Here is a 23,478-nt window from a genome sequence, read left to right as displayed (position 1 = left end):
TCCTATCCCTTACAACGTAAGGATCATAATCTATAAATAAACATAGGGTTTTTCATGAAATTTGAAATCTAGATAAAATTACATAGAAAAGAAATTAATATATTTTATATAATATGATACTATTTATGATTTTTATTTAGTTAAAAACAGAAATTGAATACCAAAAGAATTATTTTTGAATATTTATTTATTTTTTTAAATAAAAAATATTACTAAATAACCATTTGAATACCAAAAGAATTATCACTTTAATTCTTGTAAATTCTTTACTTGTAGCCTCTTAGAAGCAAGAAATATGAATTTTGAATGTGAACTATGAAGTGTAAACATGATAGTTAGATACTAGAGTAAATTTGAGTGTGTGTTCCTATATGTTGACTATGATGTATTCTTTTTATAAAACTCATTAGAACATGTGATTTATTGAATGTTATTAATGTATATTTATGATTCATTGAAGTATTTATAGTGTTTCTATGTGTATTTTTATTTTTCTTCAATATGCATGTGTATCCAAGGCATATCACGGTACTATTTAATATATTGTATGATTCAGATAAGAAGATATTAGTAGTTCACCTTGATTTATTTTCAATGAAGACAAACCTTTTGATTATAATAAATTAAAAAGGATAAAATTAATAACTTAAATATTTCAATTTCAAAAGTTTTAAGTATTTTATCTGAATAAACCAAACAATCACATGGATGATTTAGAAGTGCAACTCAAGATAGGTTTCAGTTGAGCCGTTGAGATCAATCCTAACTAGGGGTCTCATAAAAAATTAAAAAATCGAACCGAATCAAGCAAACCAAATAGAAAATTGCAGCTAACTGAATCGATCAATTCGGTATTTCTGAAAAGCCTAAGGACCGGTTTGATTCTTAGTTAACCTAGAAAAAAACCAGTATTTAACCAAACCAACTTATATAATTATTTATATGTATTATACATATATTTAATATACCTCACATTATCTATATATTATATATAAATATAAATGTATTATATATAAATATATGTATAAATTTTGATTATAATTATTTATTTATATTTATCTATTTAAAATATATAATATATTATAAATATATTACATATATTGTATATATTTATAGTATTTTTAATATATTATATGCCATTTAGTATTTATAACATAATATTTTATATACATATTTATTTATAATATATTTTATAAATATAAAAAACCGAAAAACTAAAGAACCAAATTTATCAAAAACTGAAACCAGTCAATCGGTTAATTGGTGGAATCTGTTTAATTTTGGTTTGGGGATATGGAAAAATTGGTAGGAACGATTCGGTTTCAAAAAAAGAAACCCTATGGTTGGTTAACCGAACCACGAGAACCCCTAATCCTAACACAACTTGAATTGTTGAACCCCCAACTGGATTTCAGGTTGAAGTGGAATTGTGTGAGACCGACTTCTTTATTATGGCAGTGTTCTCTTCATGGTTCTAAAAGGGTGGTAAGGTTCCAAATTTCCAAAGCTATATCAATCTTTTTCTCTAAAAAGACATTTTTTTTGGGAACCACATAATGCAAAAGAGGTTGTTTTGTTCAAGGTTCACATTTTTGAAACATGATGTGTGAGCATTGATTGTATGACTCATGCATATAGTTACTTTTGATCACATTGTCATACAACTACCATATTATGCTTACCTTAGTGAACCATGTTTCTTGATTGAGAAAGTTGTAGACAATTATGTTAAAAAAAATGTTATTTTGTTGGATTTGGAACCATGGATTTCTGATCCTAGAGCTAGCAATGTCATACTAATAGTATTTAGAATGCTGAATTGTGTTCATGAACCAAATGAAAATCTAACATGATCACAAACATACACCCTACTATGTTTCACTAAAATGTTTTTATATCTTAGACTTAAATTTGGTGCATCAAGATTAATTGAATTTTAGCATTACTATAGGTATAAAACAAAATTGCACTGTTTTAGGGTAATTATACTTTTTTATATCGAAAAGAAATTACTTATAAAATTATATTTGTTGATATATATGTAAATACACATTTATAGATGGATAGTTGCATACATGCATGCACACATCTATATACTACTTATGAAAGTGTGAATGATGAGGTATTGGCTTATGGAATTTTTCTTTACCAAAATACCCCTCCTTTTGAATTTAGTTCATCTCCATTGACAGGGCAAAAAATATAATTAAAAGAATACCATTAAGTACATTCATCTACCTCTCATTAAGTCTCACTTTTAAGTCATTAAATAAATCGCATTCTCTCTCATTAAATCCAACATTTTATACTTTTGTTTATCATCATTAAATTTCACTAATAAATACACACACAATAATTATTAATAGAATGAAATTTTATATTTATAAAATAAACATAGAAATGAAATCATATTTTTCATTTAGGTGGTGGGTAAGTAGTTCAATCATTTGGGTCAAATGGATACTTTCATGATGTCATAAATAAATAATACAAATTTAGAAATATAAAAATACTTTTGTTTATCATTGTTAAATTCCACTAATAAATCCATACACTAATTATTAATAAAAATGAAATTTTATATTTTTAAAATAAACCTAGAAATGAAATCATATTTTCCATCTAGGTTGTGGTAAGTACTTCAACCATTTGGGTCAAATGGATAATTTCATGATGTCATAAATAAATAATAAACATTTAGAAATATAAGAAATACAAAAAAGTATAGAAAAAAAGAAATTTTGAAAAAAAAAATGGATACATTTCTATTATTATATATTTTTCATATTAAAAACAACTATGATAAAATATACATAATTTTATTAATGATGGACATCAAATATACATTTTAAAACTAATGGGAAATTAAACCGTCTTCCTATCTACGAGTGGGTTAGTATTTCAACCTTCCAGGTCAAATAGGTTAACTCGTGATGTATAATTAAAATATATTTTTTAAAATAGAATAGTACAAAAAAATATGAAACAATTTTGGATAATATTATATACTAAGAATTAAACAAAAATAAGTATGATAAATAATAATTATTTTATCAATGATATAAATGAAATGCAAAATTTAAACTAGTTTGAAAATGAAACCATTTCCATATATAGATGGTAGGTAGGTCAATGATCTAACATTCCGAGTCAAATGGGTCAATCTATGATGTCATAACTATGTAATGAATATTAAATACATACATGCATACATAAACTCAAAGAAAAATATAAACTTTGTCTAAAGCATTTTGATACAAAAATAATTATTAAAATTAACCAAAAATAAATGTGAAAATAAGAATTACTTTTATCGATGATGAAAATGGAAAATATGGTTTAAAATTAATCAAAAAAGCAAAATCATTTTTTCATCGAAGTGATGGGTCAGTGGTTAAGCTATCCATGTCAAATGGATGTTATTATTAAATAATAAAATACATAAAATTCTAGAAAATGTAGAAATTTGTTCATAATTTTGAGTACATTTTATAATATTATATCTTCATCATATAAAAAAGTGTGACTAATGAGAATTATTTTCATTAATAATAGAAAATGGGATAAAAAATAAAGAGCATTAATGTCTAATAGATGGCCTGACTAACCATGTCAAATGGTTCAATAATTTAATTATCTAGGTCATAATAGGCAAGTGGTTTGGTAGGGATGCAAATAGATCATATCAGATTTGAATTAGGGTATACTAATTCACATATGATATGATCCAAAAATTCGACTAGATTTCATAAATATTGATTTGAACCCGAATTCGATCAAGATGTCAGATATTCGAATTTGATACGATTCAATTTAATTTTTTTAAAAACTAATAAATTATTAAAAGGAAAAGAAAATATAATAATTAAAACAAAGAAAAACAAAAAATATAAGTATTTTTTCAATTATTTCCATCATATAAAAAGTTTACAAAATGCAATATAAATAACATACTTACAAATAAATAATAAATAACATATATATTATATATAAACAATATATATATATTAAAAACCAATGTTCAAACAATATATTGGAATTGAATTTCCTCTTGATAAATAAGTATTTTTTATTATCTCATATATTAAATAATAAATAAAAATATAAAATTTTATAAAAAAATTGAGCATACCTTAATATTATATATTCTTCATATTAAACAAAAATATATTTGAAAAATGAGAATTATTGTTAGTAAAGATAAAAATGGCTAAAATACAAAGAAGTGGTGGGTTAGTGGTTCAACCAAAAAATACATAAAAGTGGTGGGTTAGTGGTTCAACCATCCATGTCAAATGGATCAACACATGATGTTATTATTAAATAATAAAATACATAAAATTCTAGAAAAAGTAAAAATTTGTAGATAATTTTGGTACATTCTATAAATTATATATTCATCATACAAGAAAGTGTGATTAATGAGAATTATTTTCATTAATGATGAAAATGGGATAAAAAATAAAGAGCATTAATGTCTAACACATGACCCCACTAACCAAATCAAATGGTTCAATGATTTAATTAGCTAGATCATTGTAGGCAAGTGGTTTGTAGGGATGCAAATAGATCAGATTGGATTTGAATCAGGGTATATTTGAATTCGATTCAATTCTAAGATCTAATTGGATCTCATAAATATTGATTCAAATTTGAATCCGATCAATATGTTGGATATCCGAATCTGACACGACCTGATTTAATTTAAAAGTAATAATGAATTATTAAAAGGAAAAGAAAATATAATAATTGAAACAAAGAGAAACAAAAACATAAGTATTTTTCAACTATTTTCATCATATAAGAAGTTTACAAAAATGCAATATAAATAAAATATTTATAATATATATATATATATATATATATATATATATATATATATTAAAAACCAATATTCAAACAATATATTGGAATTGCATTTCCTCTTGGTAAATAAGCAATTTTTATTTTCTCATAAATTAAATACTAAAAAATAAAAATATAGACTTTTTTTATAAATTTTATAGAAAATTTTGAACATGTGTTAATATTATATATTCTTCATATTAAATAAAGGTATGTTTGAAAAATAAGAATTATTGGTAGTAAAGATAGAAATGGCTAAAATACAAAGAAAAAAAAATGAATTAATGTCTTAATCACAATGCATTTTCCAAATTAAATAGGTTAATGGTTCAACTAGTGAGGTCATTTGGTTGCTGACAATTATCATTATCATCATTTGATATTGCCACGTGCAATGCACATACATTTTTACTAGTATGCATACATATATATTATTGAGTTTCTAGAATTTTCTTTCACTAAAACCCCCCTCCTCTTGAATTTAGTCCATCTCCATTGAGAGGGTTGAAAATGTAACTAAAATAATGCTATTAAATACATTCAATTACCTCTCATTAAATCTTACATTTAAGGCATTAAATAAATTTCATTCTCTCTCTCATTGAGTTTAACATTCATATTTTTGTTTCCATCATTAAATTCTACTAATAAACCTAGAAATGAAACCATATTTCCCATCTAGGTGGTGGGTAAGTATTATAACCATTTGGGTCAAATGGATAATTCAATGATGTTATAAATAAATAATATAAATTTAGACATATAAAAATACAAATATATATATATATATATATATATATATATATATATATATATATATATATATATATAAGAAAATTTTGAAAAAATTGGGCACATTTTTATTATTATATACATGTCATATTAAAAAATATAAGTATGACAAAATAGACATAATTTTATTAATGATGGACTTAGAATATACAACTTAAAACCGATGAAAAATGAAACCATTTTCCAATCGAAAGGGTGGGTTAATGGTTCAATGTTTTAGGACAAATGGGTTAATCCATGATGTATAACTAAAAAATCAAAATTTAAAAATAGAATAATACAAAAAAAATATGAAACAATTTTGGGCACATATATAATATTATACGTTAATCATATAAACAAAAATAAGTGTGATAAATAATAATTATTTTATTAATAATATAAATAAAATGTAAATTTTAAAATTAGTATAAAAATGAAACCATTTTCATAGCTAGATAGTAGGTTAATGATCTAACCTTCCGGGTCAAATGGATCAATCTATGATGTCATAACTAAGTAATAATTATTAAAAATATATATAGAAACTCAAAGAAAAGTACAAGCTTTGTATAAAGCATTTTGATACATTTATATTGTTATATATTCATCATTTTAAATAAAAATAAATGTGGAAATAAGAATTAGTTTTATTAATGATGAAAATGGAACACATGACTTAAAAATCAACCAAAAAAGCAAAATGGTTTTTCCATCCAGGTGATGGGTTAGTGGCTCCACACATGATGTTATAATTAAATAATAAAATACATAAAGTTCTAGAAAATGTAGAAATTTGTAGATAAATTTAGGCACATTTTATAATATTATATATTCATCATAGAAAAAAGTGTGATAAATGAGAATTATTTTAATTAATGATGGAAATGGGATAAATGAGCATTAATATACACATGACCCCATTAACCATGTCAAATGGCTTAATGCTTTAATTAGCTAGGTCACTGTAGGCAAGTGGTTTGTTGGTAAATGGATCTATAATCTTGAATTTGATGGTGGATTGGTCAATCTAATCAATTGATTTGAGAATAATATTAAAAACCAATATCCAAACAATATATTGAAATTGCATTTTTGTCTGATAAATAAGTAACTTTTATTAAGTCTTATATTTAGAGTATTAACTCTCACTCTCCCATGCTTTTTAAAATTAACCAAAAAATGGAACCATTCTTCCATCTTGGTGGAAAGCAAGCAAGTCAGTCATTCATAAAATAAATAAGTTTTAAAATAAAAATATTGGGTACATCTCTAATGTTTTATATTAATCATATAAAATAAAAATAAGTGTGATAAATAATAATTAGTCTTATTACTACTAGAATGAAATATAGATTTAAAACCAATCCAAAAAAATTATTTTCGTGGTAGCGGGTCATCAATTCAACCTTTTAGAGTCAAATTTGTGAACCCTTGATATTATAATTAGATAAAAACTGAAAAAAAAATAGAAAACACAAAAAAAGCATTATGTAATAATACAGAAATTTTGTAAAAGAAATTAATTAGGTACTTATCTAATATTGTATATGAATCATATCAAAGAAAAGTAAGAATGATAAATAATAATTGGTTTATTAATGCTGGAAATGAAATATAAATTTTAAAACTAACACAGAAATGAAATCATTTTCCTTGTGGCAAGTTAATGGTTCAACCTTTTGGATTATATCATTAACCCTTGATCTTCTACTTAAATGATAAAAATTAAAAATAGATAAATATAAAAATTATGAAAAATGTATAAAACTCCATAGAAAAACTTTTGGACATATCTGAAATATTTTATACTAATTATATTAAAAATAAAACACGATAAAGAAGAATTGTTTTCAACTATTTATTGATATACAAAATTTAAATCTAACCTAGAAGTGAAATTGTTTTCCTATTTGGTGTGATAGATCAATAATTCAACTTCCAGGTCAAATGTGTCAACCCATGAAGTCATTATTAAATAATAAATTAAAAGATAAAAACACAATATATATTTATGTATGTATGTATTGTATGCATATTATGTTGAAAACATTTGGGCACTCTAATATTTTATATTAATTAACCACATTAAAAAAATAAGTGCCACAAATAATAATTATTTTTATTGATGATAGAAATAAATTACAAATTTAAACAACCAAAAAATGGATTTGTTTTTCTATCTATTGGTAAGTCAACAATTCAACCATTTGGGTCAAATGTGTCAACTCTTAGTGCCATAATTAAATAATAATAAAAATTAAAAAAAAGATAAACATACAAAAGTATAAAATACAAAAGTTTTATAAAAAACATTTGAGCACATTTATAATATTGTATATTCATCATATTAAACAAAAAATCAATATGACAAAATAAGAATAATTTTATAAACATAAAAATATAAAAAATATAGAAAAAATTTACTATCACCATCGTCATAAAGAATTGCCACGTGCAAAGCACATGCATACTTGTTTATATAACAAATATTAAGACATGCCAAATTTGGATTAGGTTGCCAAATGCATCAACCCTAATCCAACCCAAAGTAGGGGTTCATGTTTTAACCCAAACTTCAACCAACGTGACTTTTTTTTTTTTTTTTTTTCAAGTTGGTTCCAAAATAATTAGACTTAAGTTGCACCCATGCAAGATTTGAGTATGGGACTAGCTAGTTTGTGAAAAAATGCCAAAGGTTAGGTCCTTATCCATTTTGTTTAGGGTTGTAAGCATATCAAATTCGAATCAGATCCTACTACATCTACATCCAATTCAAAATTTGATATGTTGGACTTGGATTGAATTTAGATTTAATGGCATATGCCTTATTGTGGTTAAAATTATAAAAATTAAAAAATGAATTAAATTAAATTTATGCATGTATAATAAATGAATTTAAATATAAAACATTAAATTTATAACAACAATAATGATGATAATTTTTAGTTGAACTTGAATTTTAATCAAATTGAACAGGTCCAATTACAAGTAACATCATAGCCATAAAAACATTCAATTGAATAAATGAAAATCTGTAAAAATTACTTTCCCGAGGTCAACAAAATTTATCAATTTATTTTATGATGACAATGGAACAAGGTTGTCCACACGAGGATCCAATGCCTTTATTCCACTGGCAGAATTGCAAGGTTTGGTAAATATAAGTTTGAGAAATGTATTGATCATCATAAAAATGTTAATGCATTAATCGTCTTTGGTTTGGTTTACATTAATTTTTTAACACATTTTCTTATTTTCTTCTTTTTCCTTTAATATTTTCTTGTAATCATTTTAGTATAAATTAGTAAATTACTAATTTCCGGGTAAGCCTGAAATCTTTTTGATGTAGAGATCAGCCCATTTCATCATTTCGTTACCCTTCCTGGTACAAAGGATCCCATTCTTAAAGAATCTGGTTTACAGGGAAAAAAGATTCCGATCCAATGTAGATTAGATAAGATCCGCGTCCCCGGGTAAGTCTTGATTGCCCTAACTCCATCGTTTTCCCGTTTCCTTTTCAGTATAAAACGCTGAAATTTCTGTCCCGTAGGGTTTCTCTTGTTTAGGGCTTTCTTTCTTCTCCATCCTAACCCTCGTTGCCGAGCTCTCTGAACCAGAAGCGGGGATGGTGAGTCTCTCTCTTTCTGTTATTACTATTGGGTTTATTTCAGTTTCTGATTGAATATCTGGGTTTGATATGCAGCCGTCCCACAAAACGTTCAGAATCAAGAAGAAGCTCGCGAAGAAGATGAGGCAGAACAGGCCCATCCCTCACTGGATCCGCATGAGGACCGACAACACTATTAGGTCCCCATCTCTTGATCTTCTCTTCTTTCTGCTCCTGTTTAATCTAATCGTGGCGACTCTTAAATCTTCAACATTTCTCATGGTGCTTACTGATTTCTCTGTTTTCAGGTACAATGCGAAGCGCAGGCACTGGCGCCGCACAAAGCTAGGGTTTTGAGGTGGATGTGGGCTTCTATCCCCTTTTTAAGTCCCCTCTTTTTGTGCCGAATTAGGGTTATTAGTTGTTGCAAGTCATGGATAGACAATACTCTTTCTGTATTTTGCACATTAATCAATTGGGAACTCCAGTGAGCTCACAGAACTGGAATTTTGCTGACATTGATGTTTGAATCATGAGTTAGATTTTAATTTGTTTTCTCTTAATGGGATGAATATCTTTTCTTTGATCTGATATTGACCTTTAGTTTGTTTTTTATTTCTGCTATTCACAGGCACCCAACTTCCTGGGGAAGAATCTGAGCTTAGAAGCTTTGATTTCTATATGCTGTTAATTCCATTGACATGCTTGACTATGAGAATATTGCTGCATATTTTAATATTTTTACTCTACCATTATGTTCTCCATAACAAAACCAGAACCCCGGAACAATATGATTTAAAGGGTTAAAGTAGCAGCCCATATGCTACCCTCTGACAGTTTAATTTTGGAAAGCCTTCAAAATGTTGTTTTCTTATTTCCCCCTTGTGAGATTATCAATTTCCTAAAATTGCATCTTCATTTCACCCATTATTCTTTGTGCCATTGCCACTGAGGGTCATTCACTCTTCTGGACATGATCTCAATTAATCCTGTCAATGTACCAAATGTTTTTCTGTTAATCACCAGAGCCTTTTCTTGGTTATTCAATATTGCCTCACCAATTGAAATACCCAACATTGTTAATCCTTTCCAATATTGAGTTTCAAGTTGTTTTGATAATCTAGTCTTTACTATTGGCTGGTTTTATTACAATTAGAGTCACTTGTATTTGTAACCGTCAAAGAACAATCTATCTATTCTGCACTTTTCAAATTATGTAACCTCGTGATTTCTGGCATATATGGTGTCATCTGAGTGAATAGACCAGAAGGTAACAAATATGGAGATACCCAACATTGTTAATCCTTTCCAATATTGAGTTTCAAGTTGTTTTGATAATCTAGTCTTTACTATTGGCTGGTTTTATTACAATTAGAGTCACTTGTATTTGTAACCGTCAAAGAACAATCTATCTATTCTGCACTTTTCAAATTATGTAACCTCGTGATTTCTGGCATATATGGTGTCATCTGAGTGAATAGACCAGAAGGTAACAAATATGGAGATAATGGTTTTTAAATTCTAACACCTCCCCATGTCTTATAATAACTCTTTATAATATATTCAACTTCAATTCGGAGGATAAATTATTCAGTGGTTGCACCGTCTTGAACAGTTATTGACTTGAACTTGTACAGTTTGTGCTACAATGAAATATCAGGTTTCACTTCAGTTCCAACTTCCAACTCTAGTACCCCATGACATCCAGTTGTAGCTTTGTTCTTGCATCTTACTGGGGTAAACAATTGAGGCTTTCTAGGGCTGATGTGGTTTATTGGTCCGTAGCTTGTCATTTCAATAGTAATTGTTTCCATCTTATGAATGGACTGGTAATGTTTTGCCTCGTTTTCTTTAGTTATTCTGTTATTTCTAGTGTGATTCATTAGTTCTAACCTTCATGTTTCTTGCCTTAAGAAAATGCATGTATACATTTATTATGTAAATTTTCGTTACAAACAAACTCTGAAACCTTTTGCTGGTCATTGGTAATCTCTGAGCAACCTCACTTGCTGAAAAGACCATTTTCAATGATAATACCTGGAGTAGAGGTTTTTGTCATTTTTTCATTGATTGTCTATGGTAATGCCTACGCCCGATGGTATTTGCAACCGGAACGCCAAGATGCTGTTTCAGACTTTGACCAATCAAAACCCACCATATACCTGAATCATTATCACGTTTATTATTCTAGTTTATTGAGCAGTTGTTTTTCTCAATCATATTTTTCCATATCATAGTGGCACCCTCTTTTTTATCTCTCCTTGGGTCTCCACGTTAATAGCCACTCCTTGGTGTTTGGTATCGTTTGGTGTTGCATGGCAGTTGCAAGTTTTTTTTTCTCCGATTATTCATAGAAATTGGGCTCAGTTTGTAAGTACATAAATGCAAATATCTAGGGTGCAACTTTTTTTGTGTGGGTGCACTCTACGTGTGGGTGCAACTTTGATGTGTTCCGGTCAAGTTCAAAGTTTCGATACAGCCCAATATGCCAAATTGGGTGTATCGGACTTTGTATCAACACTTCCTTCCCTGAAACAGGTCTTATCTGGGAACTCCATATATTTCGTGTAATGAAATTTTGAACCTTAGTTCTGATTGGGACATTGTTAAAATTTCATTATTCAAAGTGGGCATCCTACTTGTACCCTAATAGTGTTAGAGTTCAGATTGGCACCCCATAGGTGGTTCACATTTCACCATCTCAGCATGCATTGGGAACATCTGTGTTTGTTATGGGAAAATGTTTTCAATACACTGGGCTATGGTTTTAAAATAAGGATCCATTTGATTAATGGGAATAGGGTTTTGGAATTAAAATGGGATTTGTTGGGTGAAATTTGAGTGTGATTCCCGTTTCTGGAGGAATGTCCAACTCTGGACCAAGGTTCAAAGTATAAATATGTATCGACCCGTACTGGCTGATACGTATTGTGCTAGTGGCTTCCTGATACTTTCTTACAGGGGTGTATCGGGGTTCTGACCGGTTCAGGGGGTGGAAAAGCCTTAAACTGCCCCTCCTGAACTGGTTTTGAAAAAAATAAAAAAATGGTTAAAAATACCATCAATCTTGCCTGATACGCCGGTAGGGGTATATCGGGTGTATCGATATTTTGAACTTTGCTCTGGACCATGATTTTAAAATAATGATCCATTTGGTTCATGGGAATAGGGTTTTGGAATTGAATTGGGAATGGTCAACTGTTTTGTTGGGTGAAATCTGAGTGTGATTTCCGTTTCTGGAGGAATGACATTCCTCCATTGAGGAATTGACATTCTTGTGGGAATAAGAATCTCATTCTAGTTGATTCTGATGCCAATATTCCTGTCTAAACCAAACAGGCACTAATAAACCTTCTAGGCATTCGAAAATAAATTTAACGAGGTTGTATGGTTGTACCGCTTGCCCTTTGGCACTAGTAAACTTACGATGCGACACCATTACAACAACGCTTAACAATATTAAACTTGACTATGGATATCCTGATTCAAATATAAAACGTCGACGAAGAAAGTTTTTGCAATCTCTACTTTTTCTGGTGGAAAAGAAGAAAATTTCAGAAGCAACCAACTCCTGTCGGTCGATTTAAAGTCTTGTAGATCAAGGCATGCCTTTTTGTTTTTCCTTTCTCCACTGTTTTTCGGTTGTAGATAATTAGACCAAGGCACCACTTTCAAGTGCAGACTCTCATCCCTGCAACATCAAGGTACGGTTTAATTTGTTTAAAGTCCTGTAGTTTGTTTGGTCTTTGATAGTAGTTTGATTAATGTTGTGTTCTATTTCACAGGAACCTTCCTTCCATATGGGTTCACGACTTGTGACTGGCTCTTGCGTCAAATGAAATCTATCATACTCTGTAAATAAAACCTTTTGGATTGATTCTAACCGGTATTATTGGACCTATCTTCCCTAGGCATCAAAGCATCAGATGTTGGCATTGATGAATGTAGTGTTGGCACAGATGTCAACACTTTGCTCTCCAGAAATTGTAATAAACTTATCAGAGCAAGAAAGATTGAAAGAAAAGCACATCTTTCCAGCAGGATCTCAAGTTCTCTAGAAGGGTTACACTTTGCTTTACACTCCACAATTTACTTGAATGGAATGTTTGTTGTGAACTGGAGTAAGAGTAGCCACCGTAAGTGAAGAATCTAGAGCCCCAGTTATATCCTTAAACCTATTCTAACCAAATTGTAAACACAAGTGAATCTTATGCTAATGATATTTGTTCATTCTTAAGCTATATAGACCACCTGTTTGGCAAAAAGTCACTATGATACCCGGAAAGGCATCACATCTGAAAAAACTAATAATCAAATAATTGAAATCATAAAACTAGTAACCAATCAGCTGATATTCATCAAAGTTCTTCTGATATCATACATTTTCAGGAATCATAGATACTGTGTTTGCAAAAATTAGGATAGATGGATAACATCATATGCCTGTATATTAAATTCATGGGGAAATATTCCCAATGTACAGTGAATTTCCATGAAGTATGTTCAGAGTTCCTTCAGCAAAAGTGGAGTGGCATTTTATTTAATAAATTGTTTTTGTTTTTCTAGGGTCTTAGGCTTGCAAAACAAGTGAAACTAAAGCTGTGGGAGTTACCACACAAGAACATCAACCTTCTCAACCTCCTGGCATTGTATTATGCAGATGGCAAGACAAGAGTCAACAGAGATCGGTTATAGCTATCAGGTCGAGTGGTCTTATGTTGAAGGAACCATTATTATGAAAATTTTGTATAGACTTGGAAAGGGTACGCCAGGCCAGTGCAATAGTGAAACGCATGGGCGACTCATGAAGGCCCCAATAGCAAGCTACCATGATGGGCTTTCCCCCATTAAAATTAATTTAATATCATGTGGGCCAATGGCCCACGTATCAGATATTAAACTGATAAGAACAGATACTACACCTGATCTTAGCCAAAAGGCCGAGAAAGGTACGCTTGTCTCAGACTCTTCACTTGCATTTTATAACTCTAACTATCCTTGCAATGTTCCTCTACATTACCGATGTGGGACTAGAATCAATTTCCACTACTGCCATCAAAAGAAGCCATACCCAAAATTTGATTTCCATAGTCCACAGTACTACCATTGCAACTGTTAATGGCCCAACTAGATCATTCATCTAGTAGGACCTACTTCGAGTTCCATCCCACAAGGCTTTTCCCCACATCAAAAGAATCTGGTGATTCCCTTCTTGGCTGACCTTTGTATCTTGAGTTCTGTTCCAGAAAGATCTTCTCCAGTTATGTTCTTCCCTTTCAATGGGTTAAATTGCTTTTTGCCATAACATCTGTAGGTGGGTGTTTAGCTTTTAGCAGTCACTCCAAGACTCAATTCTCTGCTTTCATCATCACAGCACCATCTCCATGTAAAAGCAATTGGATCAGCCAGAGGAATGTTGGGAAGGTAAAGAAACGGAACCGAAAAATCTGGTTAATTGAACCGGAAAATCTGAATTGAAGAAACGGGGGGGGAACCCCGCTACATGCAAATATTTAATCTGACTAGAGAGCACAGAGCTTATCAAAGCTAGCTTTAAGGTAATAATTCCTGCTTTGCCAAAGAAATGCGCGCACCAGCCGATTGCTGGAGAGGGGGACGAAGTGCCGAGACACCTGCTGAAAGCTAGATACTTCAAACCGCACGTATATCATCGAAATAACTTGGATCTCCACACGGAAAATTGGATTTGAGTTTGGACTATTCGAAAAGAGTGATACAAGTCGGACTCGATGCGTATATTCGAGAGCTTTAAACTTTGAACCAACCGGATCCCTAGCAGGCATAGCATAAGATTCAGTGAACAATTCCGATCTTGGAATATATAATCTTCAGACATAGCAGCCAAACAAAAAACCAGATGATACATGATAAACAGCGTTTTGCCCAATTGGAAGACTCCAGTGCCCAGTGGCAAGGACTCCATTACAAACCTGTACAATACAGTAAAAAGCCAGATATATGCTTACAAGTACGATACCGTAAAAAGAGAATTAAGCATTCGAGGAAAAAATACTTATATAACTAATGATTTGTTCAGGCCTTCTCAGCACTGAGAAAGCCTTTCAAAAATAAGCGTATGCCGTTTAATGCGACGAGCACACGGTATTCTTTAGTAAAAGGCGAAAGAATAGTTCGCTCTGTGCTCGCCGCACGGCTCCATGGAGATTAAAGAAGTCTGAAGTAAATCTTATATAAAGTCTCTGGCCAATGAAGTTATCCTCTTACGTCCGATATGGGATTTAGGGAGGAGAGAATCGAATCAACTCTATCACCCGTGGACTTAGGCATTCAACATCCACTAAAGAGAAAAGTTGTTTTCTTCTTCTGGTATATAAAAAGCACTTCCATTAAACCGGGTTAAGTCACTACCAATGGCAAATGATTCACAGCAGCACAGGTGTCTTTTATCAGGATCTACAATCGGCCAATCTGGGAGTGGGAGAGAGCCAAACCAACTCTGAAGAAGACTAATGGAACCCTTTGCTATAACTTGATGGGTAACGGAATTTGAGCATCTGTTCACAAAAGAAACACCACTTCTCTTTTACAAGAGAGAGACTCCCTGACTCAATAATCTACGGATCAGTTCAAAGCTATCCGACTCCTAGATACAATGCGAAGCGTGAAGACACAATCATATCCGATGCTAATAGCTGAAGCTTGGACAGAATTCCAGGCTCTTGAATTCGACTTAGAGCTACAAATTGAGAGTAGGGCCCAACCCAAACCCAAGTCGCGTGCCCAACTTCAAAAGAGTTGAAACCAAAAACCCACGCAAGAAAAAATTGAGTCATGGCTGAAAGAGCAAGGGGGGATCAGCGCCTGCCGAGAAATAGAATAATGGGCGACTTGATTCTGGGTTCTGTTAACATGCTGAACTGAAGAAAAGTGGATTGAACTGATCCCAGAGCAGATCCACATCAATAAGAAATAAGAATGTTCCCCACAGAAGAAAACTCTATGTTTCTTCAACTATTGACAGCACTAACAACTGCAGAAGCATCAGACTCTAAAAGAACATGAGATACCTGCTCAGAAGTCAGAAACAGCTTTGGAACACCCATTAGAAGGGCACTGGGCACTGAGCTGGGCTTCAAAGGTTGAATGGTCAGGAAGTCTGACCTACAGCTTTAACCAACTCCCCTTTTGAGTTTCAGAGATCGCAGGCGACTGCTCCTTGCTTGGACTCACCAATGAAAGCTACACTGCATTTACGTTTACCAAATTAGAGGAAGGTTGATGGATATAGAGTAGTCGATCAGCTCTTCCTCAATCAAACTCTGAAGGTCCAGATAATAGAATCATAGCTGAAGAAACAACTACCCCATGATTAGTATCCACAGGTTAAAACTAGTAACAACGTGAAGATTATCTTGAAAAAATAGAATCCGTTTTCAGTTTTAATCAGAAGCGCTACAAATTCACATTCAACAAATGGTAGTGGAATTAAAACTTGAATTTAGTATTGGGTAGGGGCCGCGCGAACACGTACCCCTGCTAGAACAAATTATGACGTACACTCTCACTCTAGGGGAGAAGTTAGGCGGGCACCCCTCCCTAGTGCAATGGAGGTCGCCACCTAGGCCACGGTCCTTCTTGATCACCCATCGACCCCGTCCAGGTATGTATGTTTGTCTTTTCTCCTTTCTCTCTACTTATACCTCCCTCTCTCCCTTGCTTCTTTTCTATCTTACCGATGTGGGACTATAAGCACAATAGTGGGATCTGGGCACATAATGACATCAACCATGTAAAAAATCATGAACTAAATAATGTTTAACCATCTTTGTGCATAGTTTTTATTTTGATATGAAATTTTCCTCGACTGTCCAATAAAATTCAAGTCACACCCAATTGTTCTAGTGGGTCCAATTCTTCAAGGCCTTGTTTGGTTGATGGGATTATGGTTCCCATTGACAGCTTTTCCCGTGTTTGTTTTATTTGATTTCATGTGGGATCTACAAGAAAAGCACTTTCTCTATCAGAACAAGGCTATTACTTAAAGTATCATCAGTACAATAGGAATTCAGGTTGCTCTCTATACATACTACTTGATTACGCCTTGTAGGCTATTATCATGAGCAACCCTCGTTCTGCTCTCTTTTTAGATAATTTATACACACTATATCAAAAAGAGGCAAAAGATGTAGAACATGATCTTTGATAACCTTGTAGGCTAGATCAGTAGCAATGCTCTGGCTTATGAGCTTTCTCTTTCGAGTTCACATCTGCACCCCATGAGAGGGCGCCCCACAGTATCCCACAGCACATTCCCGCCATGCATTGGAAACATCTCCCAATGATAATACCAGTCTCGATGATGTCATCATCGAGAGATGTTTCCAAAACACAACGGGGATGTGCTGTGGGACACTATAGGGTGCCCCCTTGTAGGGCACAGATCTGAACTCCCCTCTTTCACTCTCCCACCTTGGCTAACTTGAACATCAAAGACTCCATGCCCTAGGGAAAGAATTCTAGAGACTTTGACACACTTTGTGATCACAGGTCATCATAATCCTCAAGTCTTTCAATTATTTCCTCATTGCAGATTCGAGTCATATGCATATATGTTGTATGCCAACAATTTAAAATTTAAAAGCAAATTTTTTCATGAACATAATAACTATGTCCTTATATGCATATAATGCTAATACTGAATTGACCCCAATCATTGCGTTTAGTAAATAGGAACATTTGACAAAAGGTAGAGAAGCCATGCCAGCCCTAACCCAGCCTGATCTCAACCCAACTTGCATCCCTAATACATTTACAACCAAATTTTAATTAGGCTTGGTTTAGAAAGATCACAAATACAAATATACATATACATACATACATACATACACACACACACATACACACATATATATATATATATATATATATATATATAATACAAAACACAAAATTTTACACTCTACATATTTTCTTTGCTTTGCATATCATGCATCTTTAATAATCATTATCGTATTCTTCTTTTTTTTTTTTTTATCCAAAACAATGATATATAACACTAACTAACAAAAAACTTACAACTTCTCCACTGAGGAGACTCAGTCATGTCTTCTACCAAAAGATTTATAATATTTATAGGAGATCATTTAGGTATTTCTACGAAAACGTAAGCTATATTGGCTAAACTGTCATCACATCTGTTTGCTTCTTTGTAGCAATGAGAGAAGGTAACATTTGGACATTGGGTAATAAGCTGCATAGTGTTTTTGAAGAGAACTTCCATTCCCAATTGGGTGATTTTTCCTTGTTGAATGGTAGTAACAGTGGATAAGGAGTCTGATTCGATGATGAGAGGAAGGAAGCCTTTTTGAATTGCTTGACATAGCCCCTCATGAATAGCCCATAGTTTTGCCATTTCAATTGAAGCAAATGCCAATGTTGTTGAGGTATCCTCCACAGTCCACACCATCGATCCCTAAAATCTCTGAAAAGACCAGCAGCTAAGCGCGCCATTCCTGAGTTATGCTTAAGGTTGTGTTGAGGAGGAGGGACCCATGTAATGCATTTCCAAAACCTGATACCACTTTGAACAGATGGGTTAGCAGCAAAATATACATGTCAGTAATATATATTATTGATATCTGACCACATGGATTTGATGGATATTTCTTTCTTTTCAAATATTATGACATCCCTAGATTTCCAAATGATCCACAGGGTATGACACAACAAGGATAATGTGTTTTTGGGGTTGATTTTGTAAACTATGAATCCAAGATTTAAAATTGTGAGGGATAGGTATAGCTATTGGAAAATAGGTCCATATATCTATGGTTTTTGGACAATTAAAGAACATATGGGTGATGTCTTCATTTTGACATTGACAAAGAGAGCATTTCTAGGTCAACTTTAACTCCTAAATATTCATTTTTCCTTGTTTTTTCTTAAAGCAATGAACCACTTCATGCATAAGCATTATATTATCTTGAATAATTGCGCCAGAGATAGAGGCCATTTGATTTGGAGAAACAAGTTCTGGAAGCAACTTCTTAAATCTGTTGACTATAATTTTGGCTACCACCTTATAGATGGTTAGAGGATAATAAGATGGAATTGGGTGACCTTTTCAGGGTTTTTCTGCTTGGGGATTAGAATTATCAAAGTATGGGTCATTTCCTTAAGAATTTCCCCTTATTCAAAATTTTCCAAAATGCTGTAAGGCCATCAGGGCCTGGGGATTTATTCTTATCTCTTCTGCATTGACTTCTTTAAACAAATCGTTTATATTGTTGAAAACTGATTTCACAACATTTTCTTTTTCTTTCCTAAGGGCTTTGTATCCATTGATTTTGTTCTTTTTTAATACTCTTCCAAATTGGGAATGTGTGATTTTATGCTTTAAAAACACAAATCATAAATCGTGAACTTCATCCAAATGCAACCTGATTCTTGATTCTACCAAGCTACTTTTTGGATCAACAGAAAGTAACATTACAGGTCAGCTTCATTCATCATAAGATGATAAATTAACCACGCTCAGAAAGCCAGACTCCATTGAGATCAGATCAACATGATAATACCCCATACCAGTCATAAAATGTATAAGGCCCTTATGCCCACGCCTAAATGAAGCCCAACAATTATCATTGGTTTCACACTTTCACTTCACAGCCTGTGTATACACAGCTAAAATGTTCCTGAATCAATTACCAAAAACAAAATTTTCTTTGATTAAGAAACTATCAAAATTGTAAGCAACCTCCTGATTAATTAGTTCAGCCTACACTGTGTCTAGCAAAAGCTGTAATATAGACCCTTCTACGTTGGTAGTATCAGCAGCTTAATGCATAGTTGCATTTCAATCAATTAGAATTTGACCTACAAAGAAGCAACGCATACAGTACTGCAACTCATGGGCGACGAATGAAAGCCCCAGTGGCAAGCTATTGTGGTGGGCCTTCCCCAAGAAAAATTAATTTAATATCATGTGGGCCAATGGCCCACGTATCAGACATTAAACTGATAAATACTACACTTGATCTTAGCCAAAAGGTCGAGAAAGGAATGCTTTCTAAACCCTCTCTACTTGGACACATTCAGTCCTGTTGTGAAGCCCACCACCATTTATGTGCTTTCTCTTACTATTTCGAAAGACTGGCCCATCTTTTAGCGATTCATTGATTCTCATCATCCTCACTTTGTATGTCGCCTTCGGAAATCTCTGTACGGGCTCAAACAACTCTAAGTTAAGTTAATTCTTAATTGACTATGGCTTCACAATATCCAAATCAGATTCTTCTTTGTTTGTTCTTCATCGACAACAAGACGTCATCTTCCTGCTAGTCTACGTTGATGACATTCTCTTAATGGGTTCCAATTCTGATCTCCTCTTAGCCATTGTCAATACAATGCAAGCCTCTTTCGCTCTCAATGATGTTGGTTATATCAGTTATTTCCTTGGCATTCAGGCTGTTCGTACATTTTATGGTCTCTGGCTGCCTCCACCACTACCTCTCAACATGATGGTGACCCATCAATGGAAGACCCTTCTCTCTATCGCAGCACCATGGGTGCATTGCAGTATTTGCTAATTACTCGACCCGATCTTCCCTTTGCTATTAGCAAAGTACGCCAGTTCCTCCATCGACCCACCACAACTCACTGGCTTGTTGTCAAAAGAATTCTCCCGTATATCAAAAGCACACTTGACTACAGGCTATGTCTCACACCTTCCTCTTCTTTACGTCTCCATGCCTTCTCTGATGTGGGCTGGGTTGACTGCCCCGATGACCGCAAATCTCAAGAAGGTTATTGCATTTTTCTAGGCAATTAACAATTTGATTTCCTGGTCATCTCGTAAGCAGCCCATCGTTTCTAGACAAGCACCGAAGCGGAATACAGAGCTGTTGCCATAGCCACTTCTGATTCATTTGGCTTAAGTCTCTACTCCAGGAACTTGGCGTTCCTGTCTCCTCCACCCCGTTCTTCGGTGTGATAATATTGGCGCTACCTACCTTTCGATAAACCTGGTATTTCACGCCCACACTAAGCACATTGTCAGGACCTTGTCACCTCTCACTCTCTCCACCAAAGACCATGTCGCAGATATTATATTCACCAAACCACTACCTGGTCCCCTCTTTGCTATGCTCCGCTCCAAGCTTTGCGTGGCATCTCTCAAATTTTCTTTAAGCTTTCAGACTCCCATTGGTTGTTGGAAATTTAGCACCTGATCAACAAGGAAGACCACTCGTTGCATCAACTATTAGAAATGATCTTACATAATGTCATTTTGGGGGTGTAGGAAGGGGAGTGTGGTTTACCGTCTAGGAATTGTCTTGATGATCAGCCATAGTAATTGCAAGTGGAAATTTTACTTTAGTTGTTTCCTATACACAACATCAATCGATGTCACTGAAGTTAATGGAGAGAACACTCTCTTGGAATTTCTAAGGTGCTTTGGCTAAGGATTTCACCTGTCAGCGCAAAAAGATGTCTGAGGCCCCGAGATGTTGTCCTGGGGCGAGGATTCTGACAATTAAGTCAGCCGAGGTGTCGAGGTGAGAGAAGGGTAGGAGCAAGTGGCCGAGGTGCGTAATGGGTTTTCTGTAATGGCTCTGCTACCTCTGCATGTTGGGTGTTATTAAAGCTAGGGCTCCATTAAGGCAACGACCACGTGGCCGAGCATCACTTTGTCATTACTAGAGGGCGTGATCGAGGTCGAAATGCCTGCAATTATGGCCTCTCATTAAGTCAAAGAGGAAAATGTTGGACTCATCCTCTGAGTCATGTGCAATATGCCAATATTGAAGCTCACAGATTCAATACACAATACGCAATGCTGATATTATGAACTTTTTTTTATCAAACATGACATATAATTTGAGCAGCTAGATGAGGTTTGATGAGGGGTATTTTAGTCAACCCATTAGATGATGGATATGTGGACGCGGTAAATGATGCAGCGTTCCATTCAGCAAGACATCTCGCCAGTTTGACATGTAGCATTTAGCGAGTTTGGCCCACAATGTTCGATACAACAGGATAGCTCACTGGAGTAATACGTTGCAGTCAGCATCAGATGCATAGCCGAGCTAGGGCGAGCTTGATCCCCCGTCAGCCCCTAATTCACTCGAAACAGCCCCGCGAACAATGCCCACATAAGCGCTATAACTACAGTACAAAGAATGGTCCACCGAGTTGACCGCCCCTAGACCAACAGGCAACCTGTAACCGCCGCATAGATCTAGCAAACAATGGACTAATACACCCCCGGGATTTAGGAAATAGCTCCATACAAGGCTCAGAGACATTATAAGACAGCACTTGAACTTCAGGTAGTTATAAAAAGATCTCAGGACCACTCCAAAAGGTATGCACACATAAACTCTCACTCTTTCATATCCTCTCTAACAAATGATCATTTACTAACTTAAGCATCGGAGTGTCCCCTTGAGTAAACATATACCTAGGCACTCTAACTCTTCCTTTTCAACTTTCATCTCAGACCCCCAGCTCAGCCTCATAATTCGGCACTATAGCTCAACTCACATCACAAGCTGAACCCGATCTAAGCCACAACATCAAACATGAGGGAATGAGCAGATTCTATTCTTCATCTATTGATGGAACCATTTTTGGCTTCATCAAGGTTGAAACTTAATTGTTGAATTTCGGAACGTAATTTAGTGGTTGGATTATGGCACACTGGTTGGATGTCTTCTTGATAAGAGCTAATCTCTTTTTGCAAGGATAACACAACTTTGCCAAAAGTCCCAAATCGAGCAAATACAAAGGATCGAAGTTCCTTATCTATGCTTTAGCAGCCAGTATTGTCGCTGAGCTCGGTAGTGCGAGTTTGTAACCCAAGCGGGGGCATCAAAGTGGTCGAACGTTGGGTAAGCCGGAGTTATTTGCTGGCACGCCCGTTCCAAGTAGGGAGTTGAGCCATGGAGCTTGAGCGTAGGCCTGGGTTTTCTTGGTTCGTAGAGCGGAGAGCACCGCGTCAGACAACAACCCGTTCCTAGGGGTCGAGTCCAATCGGACGATCACTTTTTTACCGACTTCGTCAACTCCGTCCAGGTTCAGCTTCCCGACTAAGGTCAGGGTTTTTCAAACCTTCTTACTTTGCATATCTTCTGTATCTCTGCAGAAAACTCCATTGACACATCGGCTTCTGTGAATTTGGAATAATCCCATGATTCCTTTAAATAAAAGATCTCTTGATGCAAGTTGCATATAATTCGTTAGGTCTTTCAACTCATCTTCATACT

General features: G+C 33.7%; 1 protein-coding gene, 3 non-coding genes and 1 pseudogene across 4 annotated transcripts; 1 reads left to right on the top strand and 4 right to left on the bottom strand.

Annotated features, from left to right (window-relative positions):
* The first annotated feature begins 9,151 nt into the window (after positions 1–9,151).
* Positions 9,152–9,817, top strand: LOC148869613 (large ribosomal subunit protein eL39). Its single transcript, XM_088967573.1, has 3 exons — positions 9,152–9,247; positions 9,323–9,426; positions 9,535–9,817. The coding sequence occupies exons 1-3, from the start codon at positions 9,245–9,247 to the stop codon at positions 9,581–9,583; spliced, it is 156 nt and encodes a 51-aa protein (XP_088823699.1). The 5' UTR covers positions 9,152–9,244; the 3' UTR covers positions 9,584–9,817.
* A 4,167-nt stretch (positions 9,818–13,984) lies between these two features.
* Positions 13,985–14,179, bottom strand: LOC148869612 (U2 spliceosomal RNA). Its single transcript, XR_016108537.1, has one exon. It is a non-coding gene; the product is annotated as a U2 spliceosomal RNA (small nuclear RNA).
* Positions 14,180–15,284: 1,105 nt separating this feature from the next.
* LOC148869611 (U5 spliceosomal RNA) lies at positions 15,285–15,403 on the bottom strand. The gene has a single exon (XR_016108520.1). It is a non-coding gene; the product is annotated as a U5 spliceosomal RNA (small nuclear RNA).
* Positions 15,404–16,717: 1,314 nt separating this feature from the next.
* LOC148869610 (U1 spliceosomal RNA) lies at positions 16,718–16,876 on the bottom strand. Its single transcript, XR_016108523.1, has one exon. It is a non-coding gene; the product is annotated as a U1 spliceosomal RNA (small nuclear RNA).
* A 3,210-nt stretch (positions 16,877–20,086) lies between these two features.
* Positions 20,087–20,271, bottom strand: LOC148869609 (U2 spliceosomal RNA; annotated as a pseudogene).
* Between the last annotated feature and the right edge of the window lie 3,207 nt (positions 20,272–23,478).

This window comes from Nelumbo lutea, chromosome 2 (genome assembly GCF_056320005.1).
Source record: "Nelumbo lutea isolate HS-2025 chromosome 2, American lotus-T2T, whole genome shotgun sequence".
NCBI classification, from domain to species: domain Eukaryota; kingdom Viridiplantae; phylum Streptophyta; class Magnoliopsida; order Proteales; family Nelumbonaceae; genus Nelumbo; species Nelumbo lutea.
This window is presented reverse-complemented; position numbering and strand designations above follow the sequence as displayed.

Bases quoted from the DNA above. Each gene is read 5' to 3' on its own strand.
- LOC148869613 (XM_088967573.1), top strand. The intron at 9,427-9,534 runs GTCCCCATCTCT...CTCTGTTTTCAG, and splicing joins AGGACCGACAACACTATTAG to GTACAATGCGAAGCGCAGGC.